Source organism: Rhinoderma darwinii, chromosome 3, assembly GCF_050947455.1.
Source record: "Rhinoderma darwinii isolate aRhiDar2 chromosome 3, aRhiDar2.hap1, whole genome shotgun sequence".
Taxonomy (NCBI): domain Eukaryota; kingdom Metazoa; phylum Chordata; class Amphibia; order Anura; family Rhinodermatidae; genus Rhinoderma; species Rhinoderma darwinii.
In genome coordinates this window covers 52,480,515-52,493,581 of record NC_134689.1, presented here as the reverse complement: position 1 = coordinate 52,493,581, position 13,067 = coordinate 52,480,515, and the positions used below count along the sequence as shown (strand labels likewise).

Here is a 13,067-nt window from a genome sequence, read left to right as displayed (position 1 = left end):
CCTTAATGACCAAGCTATTTTTTACGTTTTTCAATCGTCGCATTCCAAGAGCTATAACCTTCTTATTTTTGCGTCGACATAGCTGTATAAGGTCTTGTTTTTTGCGGGACAAGTTGCACTTTTTAATAGCACCATTTTTAGGTACATATTATTTATTGATTAACTTTTATTAACTTTTTTTTGGGGGGGAATAGAAAAAAATCTGAAATTTCGCCACACTTTTTTGCGTCCTAAATCTACGCCGTTTACCGTGTGGTATAAATAACACAATAACTTTATTCAGCGGGTTGTTACGATTGCAACGATACCAAATTTGTATAGTTTTTGTATGTTTTACTACTTTTACACAGTAAAAACGCTTTTTTTAAAAAATTATTTGTTTTTGTGTCTCCATATTTGAAGAGCCGTAACGTTTTTATTTTTTCGCCGATGCGGTTGTATGAGGGCTTTTTTTTGCGGGACGACTTGTAGTTTTTATTGGTACCATTTTGGAGTAGATGCGACTTTTTGATCACTTTTTATTACATTTTTTTAAAGTCAGTATTCACAGAAAACAGCAATTTTTCCATAGTTTTTCATTATTTTTTTTACGGCGTTCACCGTGCGGGTTAAATAATGTAATAGATTTATAGTCGGGGTCGTTACGGACGCGGCGATACCAAATATGCGTAACTTTTTAACTTTATTTTGTTTTTTTAATAGTAAAGCATTTTGTAAGGGGAAAAGCTGGGTTTTTCATTTTTTTCACATTTTTTTTTAAATTAACTTTATTCAACTTTTTTTTCACTTTTTTACTAGTCCCACTAGGGGACTATAATATGCGATTCTCCGATCGCATTTATAATACACTGCAATACTTTTGTATTGCATTGTATTACTGCCTGTCCGTTTAACACGGACAGGCATCTGCTAGGTCATGCCTGCGACATGATCTAGCAGGCATTCACTCCAGGCAGCCTGGGGGCCTTTATTAGACCCCCGGCTGCCATTACAGACACAGACACTCGGCGATCGTATCGCCGGGTGTCGGTGGGGGAGAGAGGGAGCTCCATCCCTCTCTCCAAAACCACTCAGATGCGGTGCTCGCTATTGAGCACCGCATCTGAGGGGTTAAACGTGTGAGATCGATACTAATATCGATCTCACACGGCAGAGCAGGGACGCTCCCAGCCCTCAGCTGCCTCTAGCAGTTGAGAGCAGGGAGATCTGACAGTTCCCTGCTCTGTAAACTTATTCCGATGCCGCGACTTAAAAAGTCTATGGCATCGGAATAAGGCCCGTTAGTGACCGACGTAGAAACACGATGGGCCGGTCACTAACGGGTTAAACCAAATAACCCTAATTTTGATAATCTTTCTGGGTATTGCAGTCTGCCCATTCCATTTATTACTTTCGTTTCTGCCTTTGAACCTCTTCAAGCTCTACTATGTCTTTCTTGTACACTAGTTCCCAAAACTGTACACAATATTCCATATGCGTTCTTACTAGAGATTTATAAAGTGGTAGAACTATGTGCATCTGTGCCCCTTTTGATGCACCCCATGATCTTCTTTGCCTTGGCAGCAGCTGCCTAACACTGGTTGCTATGGTTACGTTTATTGTCAACTAAAATTCAGAAGTCCTTTTCCTTATCAATTTTGCCAAGTATTTTCCTATTTAGTATGTAATGGTCACATTTATTTTCCTATCCCAAGTACATAACCTTACATTTCTCAGTGTTAAACCTTATTTACCACTTCTCTGCCCAAGCCTCCACCTTCTCCAGATGCATTTTTAATAGAATACTGTCCTCATTATATCCTAAGCTGCCAGTTAGGTATTGATTTCTATTTAAAAACCCTAGTAAGAAGTGAAGCTAGCTACTTCCTACATTCTTCACTGATATGGGAGAAACCATGCTTTCCAGCATTTCTTGTTTTTAAAATTGTTGAAAGCAAAACACAAACTTTCATCTATATAGGCAACACATTTCAAGTTAAGGTTTTAGCCTGACTTCCACATTCCTGATGGTCAAATAAATGCCCCCATAGCTGCCCCACACAATATAATGTCCGTATAGTGGCCCCACACAGTATAATGCCCTCACAGCTGCCCACACACAGGATAATAACCCAATAGTGCCCCATCACACAGTATAGTGCCCCATAGCTGCCCCCCACAGTATAATGCCCTAATAGCTGCCTCCATATCCAGTACAATGCCCCCACAGCCAGAATAATTTCCCCACATCCAGTATAATGCTCTTACAGCCAGTGTAATGTCTCCATAGCATACATAATGCCCCCACACCTGCCCCCATACAGTATAATGCCCCCATAGCTGCCCCCATAAAGTATAATGCCCCCATAGTGCATAATAAAAAAAATACTCTCCTAAACCCATTCTCACGAGGAGTGGAGGAAATCCCCCTGCACCTCCGATCTGTGCTATAAGTGGCTCGGAGCAGACAGGCACGATGACATCACTGCATCGTGCCTGATTGCGCCGAGCCACTCATGGCCAGCATTACACAGTGCCTACGGCTCTGTTCTCCAGCATTGGGTTTAACTGTATCTGCGTCCTAAGGATGCAGATACAGTTGAGACAGGGACATGCCACTGCTGGGGGACCGGCCCAGCCTGATCCTGGGTCCCACCATCTTAGTGCCCCCCCCCCTGCCCCCTCTAGCTGAGCCTCTGTGTGTATTGCTAAGTCTTATACCAAGTTAATTGTAACTGCATAGATGAAATTCATGTTGCTTCAATTATAACAGCAATGCAAAAATAGAGGCCTTTCATAGATGTCATTGTGTGTTACAGACAATTACTATTTCTGTATAGAAAAAGAATATGCACATAATTACTTTGTAAAGTATGAATAAAATCTATCTCCCAGCCCCGTAGTGGTGGCAACAGAATGCTGAGATTTGTATGTACATGTGTCAAAGAATAGGAGAAGAATTGTTCCAAATCATTAACAAAAAACACATCAAATATAGAGGTTAAATAACCTTTAAATATAGCTTCATATTAAACTGCATGATTGTACATCTGAATAACTACAAAGCTATCACCACATATGATCTATTAAAGAATATAAAAAGGGGTTGCCCCTAAGAAGACAACCCCATTAAAGATGACCTCTCTGCTCTCCTGACCTGTCTGTTTTAGTAAATACTAAATGCCCCATAATTCCCCATAATATAACAATTCTTGAGCATCTTTTCTTAGAACTCTGTGATGTACCAATTATATCTTATTCCTCCTTAACCCATTAATGACATGCCATGTACATGGCAGCTGTTAAGGAGAAGTATGAAGCTGGCTCACGGGCTGAGCTCGGTCCAAACTTAGCGGGTGATGGCTGTGTAATACAGCCGACAACTCACTGCAATGGGCAGAATCAAAGATCACTTTGATTCAGCCCATTTAACCTCTTAGATGCAGTGGTCAATCCCAACCGTGGCAGCTAAAGCGTAAGACTACAGAGGGCGGCCCCCTCCCACTTGCCATTACCCCCCTCTTTAAAGAGATCACGGGCTGCCGATGGTCATACTGATTTGTACTCCTATGAAGCCCTTCATGTGGCAGTGTTTCATAAGAGACTGTTAGAAACATGATATACTGCAAAACATTAGTAATCCAGTATGTCATGTAAACGATGCGTTGGTTCAAGTCCCCTAGGGGGACTAATAAAAAAAGTTAAAAAAAACTGTTAAATAAAGTTTTTTTAATTGTCTAAAAAAAACTATTAAAAGTTTAAAAAAAAAATCTTTTCCCATTTTTTCCCTAAAGTAATTTAAAAAAAATAAAATAAAAGTTAACATAACTGGTATCGCCACGTCTGTAAAAGTCAGAAATATTACAATATAATGTTGTTTAATCCGCTTGGATTAAAAAAAAAGTAAAAAACCCAAATTGCTATTTTTTGGTTAGTTTAGCTGCTCAAAAAAAATGGAATAAAAAGTGATCAAAAAGTTGCATGTTCCCCAAAATGGTACAAACAAAAACTACAGCTTGCCCTGCAAAAACAATTTGCCCTCACATGGCTCAAATGGCAGAAAAATAAAAAAAGTTATGGCTCTCAGAATATGGCGGCACAAAATATTTTTTTTTGTAGCAAACATTTTTTTAAATAAAAGCGGTAAAACATAAACAACATATTAATTAGGTTCACCGTAATCATATGAATCCGTAGAATAAAGTGAACATGTCGTTTTTACCGCCTGTTTGACGCCGTAAAAACGAAACCCCCTAAAAATGGCTTAATTGCTGTTTTTTGTCAGTTTCACCAAACAAATATTTTTTCCCCATTACCTAGTACATTATATGGTACAATAAATGGTACTGTGAAACACTACAACTTGTCCCACAAAAAGCAAGCCCTCATTCAGCTATGTTGACGGAAAAATAAAAAAGTTATGACTTTTGGAATGCGAGGAGTAAAAAACGAATACTAAAAAACAAAAATTGGCTATGTCCTTAAGGGGGTTAAATCTTTTGATTGTATAAATTTAATAAATGGACAACTGCGTGTTATCCGCTTGTGGTGTGTCTCTACAAAGTCTGACACTGTCCAATCAATGCTCATGGTCTCAGACTGGGTAGGGACACGCCCCTTTGAAAAGAAGGAATAAAAGTGGAGCCACACAACACAGAGTTCTAAGAAAAGATGCTCCATAACTATTATTTTATGGGGAATACAAGTATTCAATAAGACAGACATGACAGTAGGGTAGACAGATCCTCTTTAAATCAATTGAAAACGGTGTCACTACTTTTTCAAGAGCATAAACTATGATTATTTATTTTGAAAAGTACATCTAAAATCACAATGGGGTTAATATATGAACAAATATCTAATCACTGTATGAGGGTTTTTAAAAAAAAATAATATTTAAAGTGGTTATCTGTTTTCGAATACCAGCCATTCTCAATAGTCTTTTCAGGACCCCAATCTTTTAACCAGATCAGAAAGTGGATACAAAGAGCTTGTTTCTGTGGAGGGCTTGGCACAACCATGCATTATATGGACAACCCATTTATTTAAATAGAATTAGTGTAATACTTTATTTCCACTGTGGTGATGTTGAAGGAAATGTTACACTTGCTACCAGGTTCACTGACAGATAACTGCTGATCAATGTTGACCCCAACCCTAGGACATTCTGTGATCAATTTCTAACAAAAAGGTTTCATCATGGAAATACAGTACTACAGATTATTGCACAACTCTTATATTTCATGTTGTTTATAAATGAGGCAAAGCAGAAGGAAAATGTCTTAAATAGTTAGTGTTGTTCCGCATCTATATGCATACACTCACAGAATTCACATTTACTCTCTGAGATTCCATGGACATAGAAAAGCAAAACCGTATGCATGGACAGAGTTCTGGATGCTCTGCACTGTAGGAAGTCTATGTGCTACCAAAAGATACCTCCATAGAGCAAAATATTGCCATAATACGGCAACTAATAGAGCAGGCTATTAGTTTCTATTATAATTCTTTTTTCTATCTCATTCTGTAGGAGGTATGGAGGTACTCATGCCCATCAAGTTCAACCTTTTTCATACCAACTGTCTATCATTTATTGGTAAATACCATTTGTCATCAGATAAGATTATATTGTCCTTTTTGAATGCTGTCATAATATCTGATATTACTACCTCTTCATATAGGGCATTCCATAGTTTCACTACTTTAACTGTAAAGAACCCTTTCTTATATTGATGTCTGAATCACCTGCAGGAGCTGGATTATGGCTGAATTCTATGTTTAGAAAATTAATATAATTTGTTGCTATCATGGTGTAGAACACAAACCACCAGTGATGTGACATATGTTGTTTGGCTACTTGTAAAATGCAACATGTTCACTGCTGTCACTTGCTAATTTTCTGTTTTGTGATATATTATGTTTTCTGAAAGCACACATAGCCCACCTAAAAAGATTTCTGTGTGATGGAAATTGCTTACAAAAGGAAGTTGAAAAGGCTACACTGAGTTTGTACACCAATTACTGCCACCATGTGCATAGATAAACTAGGGATAATAATAGTGTAAATACATTGTAAATGTTACTAAAGAACATAGCTGTTTAAAATTCCAATTATTTGATGTAATAAAACCTGTATTTTGTAACAACACAGTTATTGAGCATATGGTTAGTCAAAGTGCGTTCAGTTCCTAAAACCCTTCATTTTGTAAGCGGCACATTTGTCAATTCTTAGCAGTCTCCTCATGTATACGTTAATTTTATTATTACCATTTCAGGTTGTTGTTTGTCATTGGATAATTTATATTGACTTTTGCTTATTTTAACTAGTGTTTGAAAACTATGGTTTTATTTGTGTATGGAAAAGTTTGATTGTTTCTAGCTGTGCATTGGCATAATGTGAAAATATAATTCCAGGAAGACTCTGAGGCACAGCTGGGAACCTTACACTATGTCACATTTTGGGAATTGATGCCAGCACAGGATTTTTTGTGAAAGATCTGACATATTTGGTATCGTTCTACATAACACGTTTCTTAACACAAACAATTTATGTTAGAATGAATTAAATTGCTCAAAAATCAGAAACTTCCTTTCGGTAAAATTACAAATGTACAGATATATTTAATTCGATCCTAAATAATAAACAAGTACATCTAACAATAAAAAGAAACATTCTTAAAGCAAGTTGTAAAATATAATAATAATAATAAAAATAATGATGATGATGTTGATCACCGTCTCCACCACCACTATCATTATCTTTATCACCCTGTTGTATAAGTGAATTCCTATCCTCTTCTTTACATCTTACAGTGGGAGTACATAAGTAGGTTCAACTCGTTCCTCCAGTTTCTACAGATGGTAGCTGGCATCAACCAACTTGGTTAAATCTTTTTAGGTTCATTCAACTAAAACTAGAATTCAGTAAGCTACAGAGCTGTGACAAAGTAAACATGTACAAAGCCAGTGGAGACCAAGTGTAAACCTTTTTATCTAAAGGTAATGCATAAGATCAATAATAAAAATAAAAAAAATATCAAATGCCTTTTATAACTTTTTATTTCTATCATTAAAAATTTTTAACCACGCTTTTCTGCAAAAATGTTTTTATCCAAACACTTTACACTTTTTACCTGATTATTTCTTGTAAATAGGGTATAATCCAGTCCCTCATGAACCTGGTGGAAAGTTTCAACTGCTAGGTAACATGAGGGGAATTTTGTCTATTGTAAAATGGTAGTCAAGACCCTTTTACTGATGATGAACTTGGTAAGTGTCTTCTACCTGGTAATCTAGTATTAAGGCCTTGGTGATCTATTGTATAATATCTAGTGACCCTGTGGTTTAATTCTTGTCCTTACTGATTGATTGGATAATACCCTATCAGTGGTCATACAGGCAGGAGCTGGCCATGCACATCCTATAACCGACTATCTTATTTATATGGGTGCCCCAAAACTCTTTGATTCTTGGATTTTAGCATGCCGATAAGCCATATTCACCACTTCCTATTGAATAAAAATATGCCTGCTTGATCTTATTCAACTTGCATGCTTATGGATGAGTCAGGTGAACAAAACTGCTGACTATTTCACCTGATGTGTATGGCCATTTAAAAAAATTATACTTTATATATTAGGACATGGGTGTAAAAGCAACAATTGCCTGGCTACCATTTCGCAAGCAATATCTAAATTTGTCTAGCTAACTTCATTAGCAGAGGAAACCTTTGAAATCCATCAGACAATATCTTGACATGGTAATACATCATCTGACCCTCTCTCCCATCCTTTAGCTTGTCTGTTTCTTAACCTTTCTTCCTCATCTGATACCTGTTCCTGACTCAGCAACTGATTTATTTTTCTTGTGGAGTTATCTCATGTGTATGGCCAGCTTTAGATAGATCAGATACTTGCTGCTGCATATTATATGAGCAGACAATAGAATTCACAGTTGAGTTAATATCCATGCGAGAATTCATTGTTTTTGTTTTTTTGCTGAATTATGGAGGATATTGGTTTCTGAAAACTATATAGATGTTTAAATAAACTGGGGATTTAATTCATGTTGGCTTTTTTCATAACCTTATTGTATTTTATTTTTTTACTGGCTGTGCCAATTTTGGGTTTATAGAATTATTTAGGCGTTCATCAGTGAACTTTTCAATAGTAGCTGTGCCATCATCAGAAACAACTCACTTCTCAACATTCTGATTGGTAGGTCTGCTTTTCCAGATTGCCTTTGGGACATCTGAAAGAATGACTATAGTGTTGCCCGAGAAACATCTTGGATTGTTGAACACTTCAAATTTTTGTGTAAGGAATCATATAAAACTAATGAGAAGTCATGCTTTCTTCTGCAACACATCCTAAAATCCCTCCACGCCTAAAGAGTACCGACTTAAAAGAAGCCTGAAAACTGTAGCTACTGCTGTCAGAATTCACCAGTTTTTTATAATGTCCCTTTACAAAACAGAAATTCTGAATGTTCCGTGTCCTATTGGCTGAAATGAAAATGTCACTTCTCACAAGCTTCGAAGCACTACACATATGCAATGAAAATAGTTGATCTGTTTTCCGGCAACCATGAAATGATTTGAGATGAGCAGTATCACACATGAATTCACTTTTAAACCCTAAATTAGTACAAATGTAGTCATGTTATAATGAATAATCTTTATTAAATGTATCTAAAGTTCTGTAGATGCAGGTAATAATTGTTATATGAATAATTAACAGAGACATGTTATTAGGAGTCCTTTATCTGATAATCCATGGTCACTCTGACCATGGATTATGTTATGTTGAATTGCACAAAGTATTAAGTAATCTCGGTTTATATTTTGAGATTTGACTCTTGATAAGGATATTATGCTAATTGCAAAAGAACATTATCAAGTGTTTAGATCAATGTTTTCCAATCAGGCTATTGTAGTTCCATAGAACCTAGAAGCAGGCAAAGTTTCCCCAGAAGCAGAAGGAATTTTCAGGGGTTTGTCCATGATAAGAAAATTAGGAAATGGAGAATTACTGGCTCCCATTGTTTTCAAAAAATTCCTTTCCATTGATTGAAACCTGACCTGCAGTCATTACCGTGGTGGTGGCGGAAAAAGACTCGTGTTGGCATTACCATGAAATAGCCTGTCACAAATGATTAGAATTTCATATTTAATTAAACTATGATGGCAGTGTTTATGAATTATGGCAGTAATTAAGATAATGAGAATTTAGATTTTACACATAGCGATTATCCTTAGACCCAATTGGAATTACTGTAATTACATTTTGTGCAAAATCACAGCATGTAAACCTAGTCTTAGATCAAACAGCTACAACTGGGCTGCCTCTAAGGGTTCATGCACACAACAGTATTACGTTTCCGAGTCTATGTTGCCCTGCTGAATGCCTCCATTTTGATAAGAATTGTGGCATATTCCATAAAATACTGTATAACGGAGGTATTCTCGAATAAAACCATGGCTTCTAGGGCAAATACCTCCGTAATACGTTGACATACAAAGGCAGCATACAGCGGTATGTGGAGTGCCTACGACTCCATTGGTACTTCATGTACGTTACTACAAGCTCTATGCACCATGTGCATGGTGTTGTATGATGTGTACTTTTCCATTGATAACACTATTCTGCTGCACAATATTTTGTAATTTCATAACTAAATGCATATGCATGCATAAATCAAAATCATAAAATTCCTAAAGCATTACATCTTTCTAGTTCCCATCAACAGAAGTAACATTTTACCAAATAACAAACACAAAATGGGGATTTTTTGCTTTAAGAGCAGTGAGACTATGGAACTCTTTGCCATAGTATGTGGTGGTGATGATTGATTTGTTGAACAAGTTCAAGAGAGGCCTGGATGCTTTTCATAAAGATATAATATCACAAGTTATATGTACTAGATTTTTGGAGATGGGTTGTTGATCCAGTAATTTATTCTGACTGACATATTTTGAATTGGGAACGAATTGTTCCCCTAATATGAGGCAATACACATTTCCTTTGGATCAACACTGTAGGATTATAGGTTGGACTTGTGTCTTCTTTCAACCTTATCAACTATGTAACTATGTCAAAGAATTGTACCACAAATCCATGTAACTTCTCTTAAAATTGGTGACAAACGCAACACAATGTATGACACAATAAGGCAATACCAGCAGGCTATTATAGGAAACCTTTAACAATATCATGGTTAAATTAGGTGAAGAATCTATTTTGCTTTGCTATAATTTAGAGCACAATATATAGTGAAGCTTATCAAAGAGTCAAAATGTTCCCGGCCAAAAATGCATGTTTTTCATACTCATACATTAATTTAATAGAAACAGCAGGTACAAAAATCAAAATAGGCCTGTTCTCCTATGATTACAACATTTTCAGAAATCTCTAGCTTGAATTGCTGAGTTGGGAATTGAAGAACAAAAACAAGATAAAACAGAAAGCTTCTTTAGCTGTAGCCTGAATATTAAAATGATTTGTTGGGTTAGTGGTCATATTGCCTCGTATAATTTTAATGCAAAATATGTTTGCTAAATATGTATATTCCGAGAGCATGGAGACTTTGAGACATATTAATCAATATAGTTGAGAAAAAAAGGATGTGCTTTTGATTGCAAAGCATTTTAACATGTTCTTAGATACAATACTTCCACTCCCAAAGCATTCAAAACGTCGTGTTCTCAATTCGAGGCATAAAGATTTTTTTTTTTTTCTCTTCTTAGAAAGGCAATTGGAAACAGTTTCTCTCACCAGAATTCTACTGTGTTATATTTAATTTACACATTGAATGAAAAATGCGATTCATTTCATAATTCAATTTTCAAGCAACTTTATACCCACCTGAGCCAGTTCAGAACTGTCTAGATGACCATCAATGTTTATATCCAAATAGTTAAACATATCTTCTACTAGTGCTCTTTTTTGAGAAATGTTATTTTTCAGGGGGCTACTTTCTTGCTTCTTCCGTTTGGCTTGAAGATCAAGAAGAATGTTCTTGAGTCGGTTGTAGTCAGCCATAGTGCAGGTATCCCCTAAAATAAAATAGAGAAATATTCAGCACTGAAATAATTAATAATAATTAACATCAGATTAACCTGAAGCTTCTTAGCTTAAAAATGCTATACCATTTGTAGGGGGAATCAAATGTGCCTATACTTCTATGATGAGCTAGCTGTATTCTGTGTTAACTACGGCTTCCCAGTTATGGCAGGCACTGGTCTCATGAAGACAACTACTTTTTTAAAGAAGCAAGGGTCCGGCTTCTCTAACCCCCGATGTTCAGCTGTTATCACCAGGGGAAGCTGCGGACAGTCACAAATGTCACCTGCAGCTGCTACAATGTAGCCCCACATGCCATTTAAACCACCGCTATGACGTATAGGGCATATGGACATATTGACAAGAGTTTTTGTGGTGAGATAACGCCTTTAAGATAATTTGGATGGAAAGAGGAAAGTGGCATCTTCTCTTTCCCTTCCCTTTCTCTTTTTCCTACCTTCAGCACTTTCCTCCCATAGTGTCTGTGTGAGACATGCTACGAGAAGGAGGGGGGAGGAGGGGGGAATCATGCTAAAGTATCTCTTCCTCAATGTTTGTATGAGACATATGATGTAAAAGAGAAGGGAAAAAAGCACAGGGAGAAATCTGATTGGTCAGAGCACACAGCATAGCTCTATAACTTAATACCAAGAAGAGCTTGACCAGTCAAGACAGTTAGGGTATATTCACACAACGGATTTGCACATGGATTTCTGTGCAGAATTTTCGACAAAATCCACCACAAACCGCGTCCTATTGATAAACTATGGCGTGGATTATTTTGCTGCAGTTTGTCACTGCATGATGCAGTTTCCACGCAGAACTGTGGAAGATGAAACTGCAAATCCGCTGCAAAATCGTGCAAACATAGCCTAAAAGAAATTGGGCACATAATGTATAAACAGGAATCCATATTTCATTAAGAATTAAGTGCAATTCCTTGAGTGAAATCATATTTGCAGGTATTCAATCCTGATTACTATGTGTTTTTTCTATGAGAAGAGCTTAAAGGTGGTTACGGAAACAGCGTAGCATGCGAGCTAGGCTGTTTCCGTAACTACCATTCACTTCTGTGGGGCTTACGGAAACAGCGTAGCTCAGCAATTTAAGCCCATATTGATTATATAACTGTATATTCAATATGTTTTGGTAAACAGCTAAAATGACAAAACTTGTGTCACTGTCCAAATAATTCTAGACCTAACTGTATATATTGCATACATTGCAATTAATGCTATCAAGTAAACAAAAACAGAAAAAGAGCATTTTATTGCCAGTGTACAGGCCTTTGTCTGTAGTTTAGCATGTACTTGAATTGATGTGAACTCTAGTGATAAATGTAAAGAGAATGTATGAATGTAACGAGCATAAATATATAGAAAATAAGACAAAAGTTTAAGAAAAAACAAGCATACAAATTTCTGCATGACATCTCTACAGTGCTTAAAAACCTTAAATATTAATCTAACAACAGAGAGGTTTTTAAGGGGTTATCCACTTTTTTACAATGTCTTTTTGTAGCCAACTGGAAATATGAAATTCTGGGACACCCAATGATGAGTTGTAATTTGTTGAAGAACCTGGCAGCAAGTGTTCAGTTTATCTGCAGCACCACTACAGTAGAAATTACGCACTACCATAGAAGTATTGGATCAGTGCTGTAAACTTTAGAAACGACAATACCCCTCCTTTTTGCGGGGACTAAGATGGCATTTAAAGAGGCTCTGTCACCAGATTTTGCAACCCCTATCTGCTATTGCAGCAGATAGGCGCTGCAATGTAGATTACAGTAACGTTTTTATTTTTAAAAACGAGCATTTTTGGCCAAGTTATGACCATTTTTGTAGTTATGCAAATGAGGCTTGCAAAAGTCCAAGTGGGTGTGTTTAAAAGTAAAAGTCCAAGTGGGCGTGTATTATGTGCGTACATCGGGGCGTTTTTAATACTTTCACTAGCTGGGCGCTCTGAAGAGAAGTAACATTCTCTTCTCTTCAGAACGCCCAGCTTCTGACAGTGCAGATCTGTGAC

At 36.7% G+C, this 13,067-nt stretch overlaps 1 protein-coding gene across 2 annotated transcripts in view; it reads right to left on the bottom strand.

The window, feature by feature from the left end:
- Positions 1-13,067, bottom strand: part of FSTL4 (follistatin like 4) — a 917,181-nt gene that overhangs the window by 299,720 nt on the left and 604,394 nt on the right. For both annotated transcript variants that reach the window (XM_075859960.1, XM_075859961.1), the window contains exon 5: positions 10,842-11,032. In XM_075859960.1, the coding sequence (XP_075716075.1) occupies positions 10,842-11,032 (191 nt within the window). The remainder of the gene's footprint in view (positions 1-10,841; positions 11,033-13,067) is intronic.